The sequence below is a fragment of the Molothrus ater genome, chromosome 24 (assembly GCF_012460135.2).
Source record: "Molothrus ater isolate BHLD 08-10-18 breed brown headed cowbird chromosome 24, BPBGC_Mater_1.1, whole genome shotgun sequence".
NCBI classification, from domain to species: Eukaryota; Metazoa; Chordata; class Aves; order Passeriformes; family Icteridae; genus Molothrus; species Molothrus ater.
Genome location: NC_050501.2, coordinates 6,179,124 through 6,197,623, shown reverse-complemented (window position 1 = coordinate 6,197,623; position 18,500 = coordinate 6,179,124). Strand labels below are relative to the sequence as shown.

Genomic DNA, 18,500 nt, shown 5'->3' with positions numbered 1-18,500 from the left:
AAACTGGAATGGAATCCTCACCTCTAACTTGTACTTCGTTGGCTTTATCCTCCAGAGAAGTGTGATCACAGTCCCTGGCTGGATTTTTCCTGTGGACATCACACTTTAAAAAGGGATCTGTTCCCTGCCTGGGCCTGATGCTGCTCCCAGGGGAAAGCAGGAAACACAGGAACAAGCCACAGCCCTCATTCAGGCTCCATTCGTGGTTTAGGGTTGTCAAGCTGCTGTGCAGGAGATGTTTCCCCCAATTCTCCATCTCAGCTGCCCCAGCTGCAGCCAGAGCCTCACCACCCACCTCCCTTGGAATGCAACCTGAAACAGGAGAAAACCTGCTCCCTACAGAATCCCAGCTCCCTATGGAAGGCAGCAACAGGGGGGGCCTGATGGTCCATAAACATTTCCAGTGGATTTCTTGGGAAGACCAGAGTCCAGCTGGGATGAAAAATGAGGTCCTTGCTTACCTTGCAGCTCTCCCTTTCCTCCTCCAGAAACATTTGTACCCTTAACACAGCTCATGCTTCACTTTGGTGTCCACCACAGGCTGATTTCCACACAGAACCCACAGAACACAACCACAGAGGCTTTTCCACCAGAAACCAGAGTTTCCAGATCCAATTATTTAGCAAATGTTTTGTACAGCTACAAAGACCCACATTAGTCACTTCCACCTCAATCTCACTGAAGCCCATGCAGCTCCTTAAAACCAGAGACTGAAATCCCAGCAGGGATTACTCACCAATCATCTTTCCAAGGGGATAAATTTCCCTTGATTGATTTCCTTACAATGACTGTCCCATCCTGCAGAAACAAGCAGGTCAGGGGTGGTTTTTAGGTAAGGTTAGGGGTGGTGTGAGGGCTGCTTCACCTGTCACCCTCAAGCAGCCCCCACTTTGCCCCTCAAGGCATCTGCTTCCTCTCACCCTCTTCTTGTCAAGTTCCCCGCCCTCAGCCTCTCAGCATCTCTGTGCCACCCTGGAGCCCCCCAGTTGCTCCTAAAGCCCCCTTCTGCCTCTCAGCTCCCCCCATCCTCTGTGCCACCCACCCCTCAGCCCGCAGCCCCTTGTGACACCCTGCAGCCCACAGACGTTGTCCCTGCCTGTCTCGCTTGGGTGTTGTCCTGCTGCGAGAGCTGCGCCGTCCTCCGAGGGTTCGGGCTCCTGTGTGCTGCTGGAGGGGACTCACGGGTGGGCATTTACTTCTTTGCTGAGCCAGCACCCTAACTTGCTTAATTGTGTCAATGCAGCTGAGGAGCCCCACTGAGGTAGAAAAATGCTTGCAACAATTGATTTTCCAGAGTTCCAAGAGTGAAAATCGCTGTCACAGTTGCTTTCAGATTGATGTCCCCAGGAGGATCTAATCTTTCTGCTTTTCTTTTTGACTACCTCTTTGACACTGGGAGCAATTATTGTAAGTTGTCCCAAGGCACAAGGGCCACCATCTATTTTTGAGGGTATACCTTGCCAGGCCCTGTCTCCACAGATGAGCCAGATTCCTCTAGGGAATGGAATTGGAAGTTTGTTAAAATGATCTGTGTGAGGTTCGTCATACCTAAGAAGCTCAGTTTGATTACACCCAGAAGTCATATTGCTATAAGCTGGGTGATATGGGGTAACATTTAAATGAGGGCCATCTTCTCCTAGGAAATGAAAGAAGTAACAGGTATCCATAGTTAATGAGCCTAGGATTTCTAGCTCTTGAAGGTCAGATTTATCAGCTTTAGAATTATCAATATAAGTTTGGTGTTTCTGGCTGGGAGTTGGAGATACGTGATGATCATCATATGGCCAATATTTATCAGGAGTAACATTATCAAAACCCTTTGGAAAGGTACTCCAACTAGACAGGCTGAAAAAGGTTTGTCAGGGCTTGTGTCAGACAGACAGATGGTATTGGAGCCTGCAGACCTGGCTAAAGCAGCCCAGACATTCGTCTTTGGTAGATTTACAGGTAAAGCTTCTGTTTGTGCTGCCTGTGCAGCTGCTTGCGCTGTTTGAGCTGTAAGAGCCCTTTCAATTTTTTCTCCTAGAGTTTTTCCAAGTTCATTTGCCTGGATAATTGCCACTTGCTGTGGACTCCCAATTTTGTTACAGGCATCCATCATTTCAGGCACTGTGGGTTTTTCTTTTCCTAGGGCTTTGATAACTCTTTTACATTCTGCATTGCCTTTATTTTCAATAATGTCCTGTATCATTATTGGGTGAGCTATATCATCGCCACATTGTCTTTCTGCTCCTTGCGTTACCCAGCCCACAAATTCGGTAAATGGTTCAGACGAGTCTTGCCTAATCAGATTATAGGCTTTTTCAAAACTTCCTGCAGGCTGAATTTGCAAAAAGGCTCTGTGAGCCATCTTTTTAATGTCATCTAACGCTGTTTTGGGTAAATTCACTTGATTATCATTCTGATCATCAGGAGGGTCACCAGTCAGCTTAGACATGACAAGGGTACGAAGGCCTGCGTCAGTACTCTGTCTGTAAGTGGCTAGTACCCCTGTGAGCAGTCTTTTCCATTTGAGTTCCCATAGCATATATTGTGAGGCTGTGAGAATTATACTAGCAGGATTTTTACAGTCATTTGGTGTGAGTGTTTGTCCTTCCAGGGTGCTTTTCAGCAGTTGCTTGAAATATGGGGAGCAGATGCCACCGTCCCTTATTGCTTTTCACAATTCTTTTATCTCATGAGGTGGGACAGCCACCCGTGTTCTAGGACCACCAGCTTGCTGGCTGAATAGCACAGGCACAGCTAAAGGATTTAGAATTTCTTCTTTGCAAATCTGGCCTCTGACTTCATCCCAGTCTGTTAGACACTGAGGGGACTCTGGAACTATTTGGGAACAGTTCTTTTTCCAAATTCTTTTGTGTTGGGATCAAAGGGTTGGCATTTGCAGGGGCGAAATAATTCTCTGTCTGTCCTGTATTTATTAAAGCAGCTGTCATATTCCAGCCCCCCCCCCCGTTGCACGGTTTGTGTGCGTGGATGTGGCTGTGCGGCCGAATCGTGACACAAAGTAGTCCCACTCGGTGCTGGGAGCGCGGAAGGCGAAAACACGGAGGCACACCAGGTGTGGGTTGTGCAGGGTCCCGCGGAGGCACACCAGGTGTGGGGTGTGCAGGGTCCCGCGGAGGCACACCAGGTGTGGGGTGTGCAGGGTCCCGCGCTGCGGAGGGATCTCTCGGTGATGCTGCCGCGCCCGGGTCCTCAAGTTCCGGCAGAGGGAGAGACGCGGAAGGATACATGCCAGGCGCTGCAGTTTTCGCCTGCTGTGGTGCCGTGTACGGACCCGGTGGCGGCGGAAGCGGCGCGACAGGGCACAGGGATGGCGGCTGTGGCCGGACAGCGGCACGCAGCGGCTCGGAACCGGGACCGGGCTGTACCAAAGCTGCGGCGAAAGCAGTGGGGGGGGGTGGCGGCGGCGCTGTGGAGATAGAACTGCGCATGCGTGCGGCTGATCCCGGAAGCAGCGCTGGGGTTGGATATCGCTGCTGCGGGGTTGTAGCAACCGTGAATGCGTGGCTTGTGTCACTAGGGCGGCGTGGGAACCACGGCGGGCGGGGGCCGCACGGCGGGCGGGCGCGGGAGGTGGCGGAGCTGCGGGAACGGGAGCCGGGGCTGCGGCCTGCGGCCGGAACGCCGGGACGTCCGTGGTTGCAGGAGGCGGCGGAGCCGCGCCATCCAGCAGCTCTGAAGCGGGGGCTGCGGTGTGGAAGACGCGGCTCGGCCCGCCATGAGCGGCGGCAGGAGCGAGAAACCGACCACGGGAGGCGGCGGGGCGGCCTCGTCAGCGGGAGATGATCCCGGGGTGGCGGGAGGCGGGGAGATGATCCCGGGAGGGGCGGCGTGGAGGCGGCGGGAGTCTGCTGCGGGGGGGGGGGCATGGCGGGCGGCGGGGGAGGCGGCGGCTGGAGCGCGGCGTGCAGCCGCTGGGGGCTGGGGCGGCGGCTGGCCCGGCGGGCAGGAGCGGCGCGGACCGGAGGCTGGGCAGGAGCGGCGGCAGGCACGGGAGGGGCTGGGCAGGAGCGGCGGCAGGCACGAGAGGCTGGGCAGGAGCGGCGGCAGGCACGGGAGGGGCTGGGCTGGAGCGGCGGCAGGCACGGGAGGGGCTGGGCTGGAGCGGCGGCAGGCACGGGCGGGGCTGGGCAGGAGCGGCGGCAGGCACGGGAGGGGCTGGGCTGGAGCGGCGGCAGGCACGGGAGGGGCTGGGCTGGAGCGGCGGCAGGCACGGGAGGGGCTGGGCTGGAGCGGCGGCAGGCACGGGAGGGGCTGGGCTGGAGCGGCGGCAGACGCTCTCGGCACCGCAGATCCGGGAGCCGCAGGGGACTGCAAAGACGCAGCAGCGGTGGGACTTGGGCCAGCACCGGCCCCGCTGGGTCGGCAAAGGGGGCGAGGGGGACTTGAGGGGCGGGAGAAGCCGCCGCGCTCAGGGGTAGCGGTGGGGGGGAGGGAAACGGCAGGCGGGGGGGCGGGGCCGCGGTGACGGCGGTGGGCGGGCTCGTGAGGCGGAAGTGAGGGCTGGGGCCGCGAGGACGGCGAAACCGAACGCGGCGACCAGCGGGATGGCAAAGGCGGGGAGGGCGGGAGCGGGGAGCAGGGGGCAGGGGGCGGGGCCGAGCAGGACTGCGGGTACCGGAGCCGTGGGGTCCGACGGGAGGGGGGGGGCGTGTCCTGTTGAAGACTCGCGGCGGCAAGGGGCGGAGTCGCAGCAGGGGCGGAGCTCGGCGGGGCGGCTGCTGCGGGCGTCCCCCGTGCAGCAAACACGGCTCAAGCAGCGCCCTGCAAGCTGGGAGCAGCTTCCCCGGCAGCCATGGCCCGGCAGGAAATATTAATAAAGTGCTTTAAACGCATCTGTCCTAAAAGTCTCTGATAAACATGGCTGAACGGTCAGCATTGGGGAAATTCATTATAGTCCACTCTAAAAGATTTTTTAACTCCCCTTTCAGTAACTGAGTTGGCATGGAACTTATGAAAGGCTTTAGTTGCTTATAGAGATCTCTGTCGTGGGCAGAGTGACTTTGTCCTATTATTAGACCAGTGCGTTACCAACCTCGGTGTCGCAAAAGCAGTGTCCTCAATAAGAGCACTATGGCACCTCCTTTTACGACAGTCGCGCTTTACGGCAGTTTTGCGACAGTCGCGCTTTACGGCACCTTTTACGACAGTCGCGCTTTACGGCACCTTTTGCGACAGTCGCGCTTTACGGCAGTTTTACGACAGTCACGCTTTACGGCAGTCGCGCTTTACGGCACCTTTTACGACAGTCGCGCTTTACGGCAGTTTTGCGACATCCGCGCTTTACGGCACCTTTTACGACAGTCGCGCTTTACGGCAGTCGCGCTTTACGGCACCTTTTACGACAGTCGCGCTTTACGGCAGTTTTGCGACATCCGCGCTTTACGGCACCTTTTACGACAGTCGCGCTTTACGGCAGTTTTGCGACAGTCGCGCTTTACGGCAGTCGCGCTTTACGGCACCTTTTACGACAGTCGCGCTTTACGACAGTCGCGCTTTACGGCACCTTTTACGACAGTCGCGCTTTACGGCAGTCGCGCTTTACGGCACCTTTTACGACAGTCGCGCTTTACGGCAGTCGCGCTTTACGGCACCTTTTACGACAGTCGCGCTTTACGGCAGTTTTGCGACAGTCGCGCTTTACGGCACCCTTTACGACAGTCGCGCTTTACGGCAGTTTTGCGACAGTCGCGCTTTACGGCACCTTTTACGACAGTCGCGCTTTACGGCAGTTTTGCGACAGTCGCGCTTTACGGCAGTCGCGCTTTACGGCACCTTTTACGACAGTCGCGCTTTACGACAGTCGCGCTTTACGGCAGTTTTGCGACAGTCGCGCTTTACGGCAGTCGCGCTTTACGGCACCTTTTACGACAGTCGCGCTTTACGACAGTCGCGCTTTACGGCAGTCGCGCTTTACGGCACCTTTTACGACAGTCGCGCTTTACGGCAGTCGCGCTTTACGGCACCTTTTACGACAGTCGCGCTTTACGGCACCTTTTGCGGCAGTCGCGCTTTACGGCAGTCGCGCTTTACGGCACCTTTTACGACAGTCGCGCTTTACGACAGTCGCGCTTTACGGCACCTTTTGCGACAGTCGCGCTTTACGGCAGTCGCGCTTTACGGCACCTTTTACGACAGTCGCGCTTTACGGCAGTTTTGCGACAGTCGCGCTTTACGGCACCCTTTACGACAGTCGCGCTTTACGGCAGTTTTGCGACAGTCGCGCTTTACGGCACCTTTTACGACAGTCGCGCTTTACGGCAGTTTTGCGACAGTCGCGCTTTACGGCAGTCGCGCTTTACGGCACCTTTTACGACAGTCGCGCTTTACGACAGTCGCGCTTTACGACAGTCGCGCTTTACGGCACCTTTTACGACAGTCGCGCTTTACGGCAGTCGCTCTTTACGGCACCTTTTACGACAGTCGCGCTTTACGGCAGTTTTGCGACAGTCGCGCTTTACGGCAGTCGCGCTTTACGGCACCTTTTACGACAGTCGCGCTTTACGACAGTCGCGCTTTACGGCACCTTTTACGACAGTCGCGCTTTACGACAGTCGCGCTTTACGGCAGTTTTGCGACAGTCGCGCTTTACGGCAGTCGCGCTTTACGGCACCTTTTACGACAGTCGCGCTTTACGGCACCTTTTGCGACAGTCGTGCTTTACGGCAGTCGCGCTTTACGGCACCTTTTACGACAGTCGCGCTTTACGGCACCTTTTGCGACAGTCGCGCTTTACGACAGTCGCGCTTTACGGCACCTTTTACGGCAGTCGCGCTTTACGGCACCTTTTACGACAGTCGCGCTTTACGGCATGTTTTACGACAGTCGCGCTTTACGGCATATTTTACGACAGTCGTGCTTTACGGCACTTTACCGCTTTTATTTTGTTTTTCATTTATTTTAAATTATTTTTTAACTAATTAATAATTATTATTATTAATTATTAATTAAATAATATTAATTAAAATATTAATTATTATTAATTAAAATAATTAATTAATTATTTTAAAATTTATTCTAAATTATTTTTTATTTCTTTTTTAAATTTTTTTTAATTTTTCTAATTTTAAAGCTTTTTTTTTTTTTTTTTTTTTTTTTATTTGGTGCTGCCCAGACCATCTCAGGCTGGTGATTGTGGTGGTCTTTGAGGGTCCCCAGGATGAGGGAAGAGATGAGACTCTTGACTCCACCTTTCACAAGGCTGATTTATTATTTTATGATCTCTAAAATATTAAAAGAAAATGAGATAGTAGAACTATACTAAAAGAGCAAGGAGACATCAGAAAGCTGGAAAGGAATGAATAATAAAAACCTGGGACTGCTCACAGCCCCGACACAGCTGGACCAAGAGGATCAAACTGGAAAGGAATCCTCGCCTCTAACTTGTACTTCGTTGGCTTTATCCTCCAGAGAAGTGTGATCACAGTCCCTGGCTGGATTTTTCCTGTGGACATCACACTTTAAAAAGGGATCTGTTCCCTGCCTGGGCCTGATGCTGCTCCCAGGGGAAAGCAGGAAACACAGGAACAAGCCACAGCCCTCATTCAGGCTCCATTCATGGTTTAGGGTTGTCAAGCTGCTGTGCAGGAGATGTTTCCCCCAATTCTCCATCTCAGCTGCCCCAGCTGCAGCCAGAGCCTCACCACCCACCTCCCTTGGAATGCAACCTGAAACAGGAGAAAACCTGCTCCCTACAGAATCCCAGCTCCCTATGGAAGGCAGCAACAGGGGGGGCCTGATGGTCCATAAACATTTCCAGTGGATTTCTTGGGAAGACCAGAGTCCAGTTGGGATGAAAAATGAGGTCCTTGCTTACCTTGCAGCTCTCCCTTTCCTCCTCCAGAAACATTTGTACCCTTAACACAGCTCATGCTTCACTTTGGTGTCCACCACAGGCTGATTTCCACACAGAACCCACAGAACACAACCACAGAGGCTTTTCCACCAGAAACCAGAGTTTCCAGATCCAATTATTTAGCAAATGTTTTGTACAGCTACAAAGACCCACATTAGTCACTTCCACCTCAATCTCACTGAAGCCCGTGCAGCTCCTTAAAACCAGAGACTGAAATCCCAGCAGGGATTACTCACCAATCATCTTTCCAAGGGGATAAATTTCCCTTGATTGATTTCCTTACAATGACTGTCCCACCCTGCATGAACAAGCAGGAGCACGAGGCTCTCCTAGAAACAGGAGGGGTTTTCCAGCCACAAACCTTCCCTGGGCTGTATCTCTGGAGAGCAAAGGGGCTTCTTTCAACAGTCAGCAGCCATAACTGGGAAGAGGTATGAATGTAAGTTAATAAAAATAATTAATAACTCAATTTAAGTAGTACAGGAAAGGAGGCAGCAGCCCCTGTGACCAGCCAGCAGCCCAAATAAAAGCAAATGTGAGTTCCCAAAGCCTCTGTGACAGCAGAGAGGGAGGGTGAGACTTTCCCAAGGGTTTGTCCCTCACCACTCCTAAATTTGTAGCCCTTTACTAGGAGCTAGAGGCACACACCAGGTTTATACACTGTTAAATGTATAAATAAATGTCGCAGACATCTTTCATGAAAAATCCTTTCTTAGGATTTTTCCTTGTGACAAGCTGCAGTTCAGCAACCAAAGTAAACAATGGTTATCTACTGCTGTGGAATGCAACAGGTGATTGGTCTCCTGTGGGTGTTTGGATTTCTTGACCACTCATGGCAGAGCTGGCTCTTGCTCTGTCTGAGACACAGATCTTTGTTATTCATTCTTGTATATTCTTAGCTTAGCTAGCTTCTCAAGAAACCTTTCCTTTCTATGGCTTTTTAGTATAGTCTTAATGTAACCTATATCATAAAATAATAAATCAAGCCTTCTGATCATGGAGTCAACATTCTCGTCTCTTCTTCATCCTGAAAACCCTTGTGACCACAGTCACAAATAAATGTTTATACACTGTTACTATAAAGCTCTGCTGTCACCATCAGTGACCCAGTTTGCAGGCACCAACCCTGAGCTTATCCCATCAAAGGAGGACCAAGGGAGACTCTGGAATGCTCCATAAAATCCTGATGAAGTCAATGGACATCAAAGGATAAAACATAACTCTGAATTAACTCCAGGCTTACTACAGCATTACCAACCCCTAGGAAGTGACACAGCCTTACAAGGTGTGGAGTCTCAGGGAATGTACCATGGAGCAGGTTTGGGCTCCTGCTGGAACAGCTCTGCTGGTTAATCTGCAGTTTGCCTGCCCCTGGCAGGGCACAGCAGAGCCTGGAGTGTCTCAGTGAGAACCAAGAGGAAACAGATATCACAGCAGATATCAAAACCAGCCAAACATTCATTATGATTGAGTTTGGAACTGAATTGTGAAATCAGGCCCTCCATGCACCCACAGCCTCAGAAATAATTACCAGACCCCCCCTGGGAGGGATGAAGGGAGCTGAGGTGACCTGTCCCAACAGCAGGGCACAGCTCAGCCTGGCTGCCCTCCCAGTCCCTGTCCTGTGCCTGTGATCCCAACACAGAGCCACAGAGGACAGGAATTGGTTATTTTTATGTGTTTTATGTAAGAACAAACCAGACTGCCAGAATGTCATTCCCATTGCCTCACCCTGATGCTGCTGATGGTTGGAATATGTTCCCTTCAGCAGGGGAATCAAACATTCCCTCTGCAAGCCTGAGCATGCCGAAGTGTTCCAGTACAGAGCCTGGTTCAGAGGAGGATTTTAGCACACTAGGTAACATCCCAAATACAGTGTTTTCTACTCTCTAGGCCCTGCTCTTGTTTTGTGGAGCAATCAGACCCTGTGACCCTCCCTGGAAGTGTGAGTGATGGCAGGGACAGCTGTGTCACACTCACTCACATCTCAGGGTCAGTACCTGCAGGAGGAGAAGTCTTTGATCTTGCTCTGCATTTTCTCCAAGGGGATGAAGCTTGGCTGGGGTATCTTTCCTCACCAAGATTCTCTCCTAGCAAGTTTTACACTGAGAGTGGAGCAAATAACAAAACCCAGTAAAATTCACAAAATTTGAGCCTTCTGTTCTGGGCTCAAAAGTACCCCTAACCAAACCCAGACAAAAATGGAAATTAAACCTTTCAGGGAATAAATGAAGCAATTGGAATTTTATGCACAGGGTCTGTCCAGGGGACAAGGCAGAATGAGGAGCTGCAATCACAGGTTCTCAGTTATTATAAAACCAAAGTACTCCCATAACTCCAGAGCACAAAGAAAACCACATGTTTCAGCTGCTGCTCAAGGAGGACATTTTAAAAGAATTTGGGGTATTTATTTATACAAAGTGCAAGCTCAGAAAGGGCTGAGTTGGTGCCTCTGTGCAAGCTTGCTGCTAAAAATAAAGCCCTCACCAGCAGGTCAGTGACTGGGAGAAACACTTCTGGTGGGGGGCACTGAATCATGGCATGGGGGAATAAAGCAAACTCCAGCTTCATTTGCCAAGGCAGGCTGTCACCCCAGAGTGGAGAAAATCACTTCTGATATTGATCAATGGCCTCATTAAAGATTTGAAGCCTCTGTTTGGCTCCTCCTTCCCACCCAAGGATCCCAAATCCCTCTCGTAGGTCCCTCCCTTCTGCCCATGAGAACATTCAGGCAGACACCACCATCACAGATCTCAATATCCACCTTGTCCTGATGGAACACAGTCCAAATCCCCATTAAAGTGAACACAGTCCAAATCCCAAATCCCAAATCCCATGTGAATGGCACTGCGTTGTTTTATTTGAAGTGTCTTTACACAATGGAAAGTGCTGGAATGTTGTTCCACATTTTACACATTTATACATCAACAACATCACACTTGATTCTCATTATAAAATTGTTTCTGAAGGTTTTCCACTTACTCCTACTTACAGCAACTTCTACACTGGGGTAGAAATGAAATAATTTAAAAAATAGAAACACCACAGAGAATCCAACCCGGACTTCTGGAATTTCAAAAATCCATAAGCCTGCTGGGTAACACAGGTTTTTGTTGGGTTTTTTACCTTTGTTTTAATTCCATGGAACAGTGAGACAGTGAAGCTGGGCTTGGAGTGATTTCAATACCTGAAGAGATACATAAATACCACGCCTGTGATAGAAGGACAAACCCCATTTCCTACCTTTTCACTCTGTCCTATTCCTGTCTCTGGAGCAAGGATCTGCCTGCAGGATCCCACTTTGAAGCTGGTGGCAGGAGGGATCCTGAGCAGGCACAACACAGAGTTGAAAACCTCCACATCCATGAGAATCCCTGCCCATTTCTTTTCCCCCTGCTGTCAGTCAAGTGAAAACACTTCTGGAAGTTCGAGAAGCACGTTAGGTACAACTGAAACACACTGAAATGAACCTGAAAAATCTGAATTTCTGAATGATTTCTACACAGGAACATCAGCAGCCTGGTTTGTTCACAAATCATTTTATCTTTTTAAATAGAAAAAAAAGAAGAATCTGTCTAGACTAAAAAAGTTTGGCTATAAAATAGCATAAAAGCACAGGAGCAGGTGTTGTTATACCAAGGCATATTTTCCTCCTACTAAAACACTTAACACAAGATCACAAAATCAAAGATCTGTATTCTAAAAGATGCATCCTGGTCTCAGAAGCAGCAGATGCTCTGCCAGACACACAGGAGGCCACACAGAAAAAGTCTTCATGAAAAACAGCAAACAAGGGCTGAAACTGCATAAAAACTGGCTAAGCCAGGCAACTGATTGTCTTTGAAAATACAAAACAGACTGGAGAAGTTAACAATTAACCCTTGGATGTTTTAGCTCCTGCCAGGACCTAACAGTCACTGGATTTATTCAGAGGTGGAGGCAGTCCCAAGGACTGGAGAGGAACAAACATCCCCAGATTGTCAGAGAGGATCAGACACAGCACACTCAACAGCTGGACCCATATCTCACTCCACCACTGTCATTAACTCCTAATTAGGGCTCAGTGCAACCACCACAGGCAGCAGAGCAGGAGTGTTGGTGATGGACTCTGAGGTTCTTCCTCTGGTGTTCTCCCTCCTGAATTCAGCTCCTCAGTGTATTTGTGCCTCATGTCAAACTACAAACACACAGCTGGTATTTCTGAGAAAAGCAAAGGTTAACCCTCACCTCAGCTGGCAAGGAATCTGAGCATAGAGAGTGCATTTCACTGGAGTTTAACACTAGATTAACTGGAAGCTGTTGGACAGATCAGCTTTTAACTGCTGTACAAGGAACTTGCTGGAACCCACTCGTGACAGGAGGAGATTATTTCACACTTGGAACATCACACTGTACAACAGAGAGCAAAGGGCAACATCTTAAAAAACCAAAACACAGCCAGACTCCCTAATTGTCACTATTTCAAGTCAGGTGGATTTGCTACACTCGGGGGGGGGACTAGTCCCTAAAATTAAAGTGCTTTTCAGAGCATTGGCATCCAAAATCTTGAACATGAGAGACAACTACAAGTCAGATCTGTTGTGACCTATAGCAGCAGCACAGACAGCAACACATGGACTGGCCGGGTGCCTGGAGCTGGTACCAGGTGGAGCAGCTCAGCTCTAGCAGGGCATTGTCCCCCCCACCTCCAGGGCACACTCAAAGGCTTTGGAGTCACTCAGGATGGTGGGGGGCGGGTCTGGGCGCCGTGTCTGCAGGATCTTCTGCTTGGGGTTCTTCATCTCCTCCTCCTCCTCAGTCTCACTCTCACACACATGCACAACCACGCTGGGGGTGGAGTCTGTCCCTGCGTGCAGCTCGTACTTCTCCCCTGGGAGCAGCCAGCAAGAGCAAGGTTAAAAACACCCCCAAGGAAAAGCATTCAGCTGAAAACCCCCTTAACTTCAACAGCACAACCAAGTAATCATGAATTCCCACCCCATCTTTAATATGCTCAACCTCCACTCTTCACCAAATGCCTTAAAACAGTTCCTGTAGCAGTTACAGCACACTTTGAATCCAATCAATCTTTTAATTGGCATTTAGAGGAAGGGAGGGATGTAAAAAACTCCCAGGAAGACATCAGAACACGAGCAGCAAATGCATTTCTAAGTGACATCATGTGTGCTGTATATTTCTGTGACATTTGTAAACTAAAAGCTACAAAAGCATTTGAGAACATCAAGCCTCCCCATTTCCTGCTTTTCACAGAAAGCAAAAACCACATTTCCCAGGAAGGCTTAGAAAGAGAAGAGACTCATTTTCTTCTCACAGAAAAGGACAAGAAGATAAACTCCCTCAATAGCCACTTTTGAAGGGAAGTACCAAACAAAAGCAGGTAAATGTCCTTACCTGGCCCCAGCTTGGAGACAGCACAGAGCAGGTCATAATTGATCAGAGGAGTTGCATCTTCACTCTGCTTCCAACCCACAGGGGGAGAGGCAGGGGGGGAAATCAGGAACTGTTTCACAGGTTGTGGAGGAAGGAGGTAGGACTTGTCCCCAATTTCAGTGGACACCTGCACCTGCAGGCAAAGCCAGGAGACAGAGAGCACAAATATTAATTCCCTTGTTATTTGGTTTATTTCCCCACTAATTCAGCCTAGCTTTAAAAACCAAAACGGGTTCAGCTCTTTGTACAACACCTCAGGGAGCTGCTGCAGCTCAGAACCTGTGCAGGGGCTGCTGTGGGACCTGTGCCAATGCAACAGGAACAAAGCATCTCTTAGAAAGAGAATTTGGGACCCACTTATTTTGTTGCAGCCCCTCTGTGTGTCTGATTTGGTGACTGTCCCAACCAATCTCAGCTCAAGACGAAAACCAAAACTGTGCCCTAAAATGTTGGCACAGCTCAGTGTAGAACAATGAGGAGATTTCAGATATTTCCCCCAAATGAAGCTCATGGGCAAAGGAGGAATAAGGGAACAAGGACAGAGGTGCAAGGTGTCTGTGTCCCACTGTACCTGTGCAAAGTAGAGCTTCAGCTTCTTCCCACTGAACTCGGTCTCGTGCAGCTCTATCCGAGCCCGGGCCGCTGCCTCGGGGTTGCTGAAGTTTATCCTCACCCTCCTGAAGCTCTTGAACAGCTGGAATGTCACCTGCTCGTCATAGACTGTGAAAAGTGCTTCAAACCTTTCCTGCAGAGAAACACAAACATTCTCCAGGTGCAAAATGAACATTCTCACTCCATGAAAAGATATTTTCCTTTACTGTCCTCTCCCATCCATTTCCTGAATCACCTCAACCTGCACATTCCACACCTCCCTCCCTGCTTGTAAATCCACACTCGGGGCAGCACAGCTTTGTCTCACTGGTTTCACCTGAATCCCAAGAGTAAACCGATGTGAATGAGCCCAGAAACTCTGAATACACCAGGTGCCACCTAGCGAGAGCTGCTCAGTGCTGCAGCTGCACTGCACTGTCATGAAAATCGATTTCATGCTTCTGAAATCCAATTAATAATTTTCAATTATGAGATTCAATTAATTTACCAGCTCTCTGATCCACAAGGGACCTCATTTACAGATTTTTTTCCCCTCAGTTATAATGTGCATTAATACACTGAAAATCCAGACAAAAATGTTCAATGGAACACTGAGAACAACTCACACTCCTTCTCCCTTACCTTCTCCTCCTGTACCTCAAACACGGCCTCATGAACGCTGCAGGCAAAGAGTGAGGTAGGCAAGTCACTGAAATCCATCATCTCTTCCAAATCCTCTTCATTTTCTCCAAAAATCATCTGCTCCTCGTCCTCCTGGTCGCTGCTGTACAGGTCTGACTGGCTGTCGCTCCAGGACTTCATGGAATCCCTGAGCATCCTTCCCCCCCAGCAGCTCCTCGGGTGCCAGCTCCCAGCAGGGCCCTGCCAGCCAAAAACCCAAACCAAACGTGAGGGTAGCACAGCTTCCTGCCCCACTGCTAAGGGCAAATCATTTCACAAGGAGCAGGAATCAACGGGGAACTTGTTCTGTCCCCACGACTCAGCAGCGTCACATTCCCCTGCTGAGGGTGGAGGGAGGACTCTGCTGCTCCATCCAAGGGAAGATAAAGTCACCCCATCAGGAAACTGCAATTCCTCCTCCCTTTACTCTGACAGGAATCCAAAATGACAGCGCTGTTCTAGAAGCTTTTCTCCATGACACACTTTACAGTGAGCAACAATTTCTTGTTTAATAATTAAAACCATTTCCTGGGTAATCAGAGCAGTCCTCTGGTATCTGAAAAAATAACAACTTTATTTCATCAATGAGAGCACGTGGACAAAGTTAAATCATCTGTCCAAAGCCTCTCAAAAATCTGAAATCTCCTGATGGAAGGAAATGTCCTTTTCCTGCACCTTTCCCATAGGCAGGAGTACTTACAGGAGTAGACACATCAAGGAAGACAAAAAAATGCAAATAAGCAAGAGACTAAATAAAAAACATCAGGGAGAGTATTTTTTATAGAAATAGAAAAGATTTTACTGGAGTGGACCTTCTGCCAACCCATCCCTGCAAAACTCCTGAGGTTATCACACTGCTCTTAGCTGAGAGAAAACCAGGTTAATTGCACCAGATCTGGGTTTGGAAAGAGTGATCATCTGTGACACAACACTGAAAGAAGGCAGTAAATATGTGATGTTTCATTGGCAATGATCTCATTTGAATATTTGCCTAATGAGGGGGGATTAACTGGGTTAATGACAGTGACTGCCCCAGTCACACCTGGGGATCCCAGTTCTGCTGCCCAGCATGGCAGGAAGGATGGAAATTTGGGAGAACAGGCAGCTGGTGGAAACCTCAGTTCTTGTGCTTGCTGATTCATGCAAGGAGGGAAGAGGAACATGGTGAAAACAAAAGGCACCATCTGGCTCTGAGGAGATCTGGGCTCACCCAAACAGCACCAGGACAGACACCCATATCCAGCCAAGCTCTGCTGGACTGGGAGCAACATTCCAGCCTTGGCCTGCTTTTGATCCCACATTGCTGAGGGATCAAAGCACCCAACCCACAAACTGCCCCCAGCACCTGCTTTCCTGACAGCCCAAAGGATGGGGAGGCCTCCAGCAAGGAGAGAGCAACACTGGCAGGGAAAAGGGAGAGTTTGGAAAGTAAACTCAGTACTTGGATGAATGGTGAATGAAACATGGAGTGAGGAACACACAGAGCAACTCAAGATTTGGTCAGGTCTGAGCCTCAGTGCAGAACAAAGTCAGGGCAGCAGTGACATTAAACCAAACCCAGCTCAGCACAGAGTGCTTCTGCAGACAACACTGGGCTATAGAAGTTACTGCAATTATTTTGTATTTCTTTCTTTTTTAATTAAGATTTCATCATAGCGGTGTTGCTTTTAATCATAAACCTCATGGTTAATTCTACTTCTTTTCTCAGAAAACTGATTTTTCATTACTTCACCCAAATCAATTCAAAACACCTGATGACTGAGCAAGGCAAAAATCTCCAACATCAGGATGACACAGGTGAGACTCAGGTATGAATATTAATTAAGAAGTACGGGAGTAACAGCCCTGTGAGAAGTGATATTTGAACAGACTGGGTAGAACTATTCACTGTGCAATTATTAGAAAGCATCCAAATCAGAAGAAGGACACTCCAAACTTGACAGGTACAGGAATGTGATTATCAGTGCAACAGCCAGTGCTCTGCTTCAGGAAAAGGGAATTTCTTCACTTACCTCCTTGGAAAGGTGAGAGATTCCTATTTATAAATTGTTTGATGTGAATGGAGATATGCAAATCCAAGTTATTTATCACAATCAGCTTATTCTTATCAAAGTATTAACAGCAATAGAATTATAAACAATTTCATTGCAATACTCATTAGCAAACTATTGGATCACTCACCCCCTCATAGATTTCAGATTAAACAGCACAATTTAAAGGATTCCAAGAACTAAAGCCACTGGGATCAGAGCTTTCACCAAGTCCTTTCTCTGAGCATTAACACCTGCTTATCATTTAAATATGACGGGGAAATGCTTATAAACAAACAATGCTTATAAGCGAACTCCCCAACTTCATAGAAGGCTAAAAATCATCTGAAATGAAAGCAAAGCAGCTCCTGCCATGGGGAGCTGTGGCTCTTCACGGGCTCAGGCAGCACCGGGGAGTTTTCCTTGGCATCCTCTGGAGCCGCGGCTCATTCACGGTCACATCCCACCGCTCCAGGAATGTAAGGGCTGGGAACGGTGGCGATTTCCACAGGAGCAGTTAAATCTGCTCTGACAGGGAGAAAATCCTTCCGTGGGAGGGCGGGGATGCCCAGAGCAGCTGTGGCTGCACCTGGATCCCCGGCAGTGCCCCAGGCCAGGCTGGGCATGGGGCTGGAGCAGCCTGGGACAGTGGAAGGTGTCCGTGCCATGGCAGGGGTGGCACCGGCTGGCATTTAACCCTTCCCACCCGAACCATGCCACGATTCCAAACCCCACGGAGCTGCCCTGGCTCAGCGCGCCGGGACAAAACCGGCCCGGGGCCGGAGCCTCGGCTGCGAATGTTCTTTAATTCAACCCCCCCAAACGCTCCGTCTCCGCCCTGAGAGAGGATGAAAACAACTTCCCCGCCCGCAGCCGCGGCACGGCCCGGCACGGCACAGCCCGGCCCGGGGGCGGCTCCGGCGGGGCCGCGGCTCAGCTCACCTGCGGACGGCTCTGCCTGAGGGGCGCCGGGAGCGCGCAGGGTCCGTGCGGGGCGCCGGGAGCGCGCGGGTCCCGCGGGCGTCCGTGAGCGGCACCGGGAGCGCGCGGCCCCCGCGGGTGCCGGGGCGGGGCGGCGGCGGGAACGCGCCTGCGCGCGCGTCCCCCCCCCCCCCCCCCCGCCGTCCACCGGGAGCTGAGGGGAGTGTGAGGGGGGTCGGTGACCCGGATGGAGAGAGGGAGAGGAGGGGAGGAGAGAGGGAGGGAGCGGTGAGGGAAAGGGAGAGCGGCGGGAGGGAGCCGGGGCTCTGCGCATGCCCGCCCCGCTGAGGGGGCGCGGCGGGTCCGCTCCCCTGAGGGGCCCCGTGGTCCCGGCCTCGCCGCCGCCGCCGCTGCCTCCCCCGGGAGGTTTCAGGGGGAGCCCCAAAAGCGCTCCGGGGACACTTCGGGCGGTGTTTGTACGGCTCTGGGCCAGCCCTGGAGAGGCCCCGAGGAGCGGCCCTCCAGGGTCCCTGTGGGAATGGCTGAGCTCAGAGCGATGAGAATTTATTTTAAAATGGTGCAAATCGCCCTCGGAGCAGCTTCCGGACGAGGGATCGGCGGCTGCTGTGGAGGAAGGAGCTGCCCAGAGCAGCTGGGGCTGCCCCTGGATCCCTGGAGTGCCCCAGGCCAGGTTGGACACTGGGGCTTGGAGCAGCCTGGCACAGAGCGTCCCTGCCACGGCAGGGGTGGGATGAGATTTAAGGTCTCTTAACTCAAACCATTCTGGGATTCTTCGATTCTTCGCCTGGCATTAATCGGGATGGCTCTGCCATCAGCCTCGGCCAGCTGCCAGCTGGGAACAGTGACAGTTTGTGTCCTCCTCGGAGTAAATCACAGCTTAATCCGGCCATGAGATGGTTCAGACAGCCATCATCTGAGCTGGGTGATACATCAGTGCCTGTGCACATCTACCTCTAGAAAAAAAG

General features: G+C 50.9%; 1 protein-coding gene across 1 annotated transcript; it reads right to left on the bottom strand.

The window, feature by feature from the left end:
- Positions 1-10,699: 10,699 nt before the first annotated feature.
- Positions 10,700-17,740, bottom strand: RCAN3 (RCAN family member 3). Its single transcript, XM_036397077.2, has 5 exons — positions 17,536-17,740; positions 14,525-14,764; positions 13,863-14,036; positions 13,253-13,424; positions 10,700-12,731 (listed from the first exon to the last, which is right to left on the bottom strand). Exons 2-5 carry the CDS (start codon positions 14,717-14,719, stop codon positions 12,523-12,525), a joined length of 750 nt encoding a protein of 249 aa, XP_036252970.1. The 5' UTR covers positions 14,720-14,764; positions 17,536-17,740; the 3' UTR covers positions 10,700-12,522.
- Between the last annotated feature and the right edge of the window lie 760 nt (positions 17,741-18,500).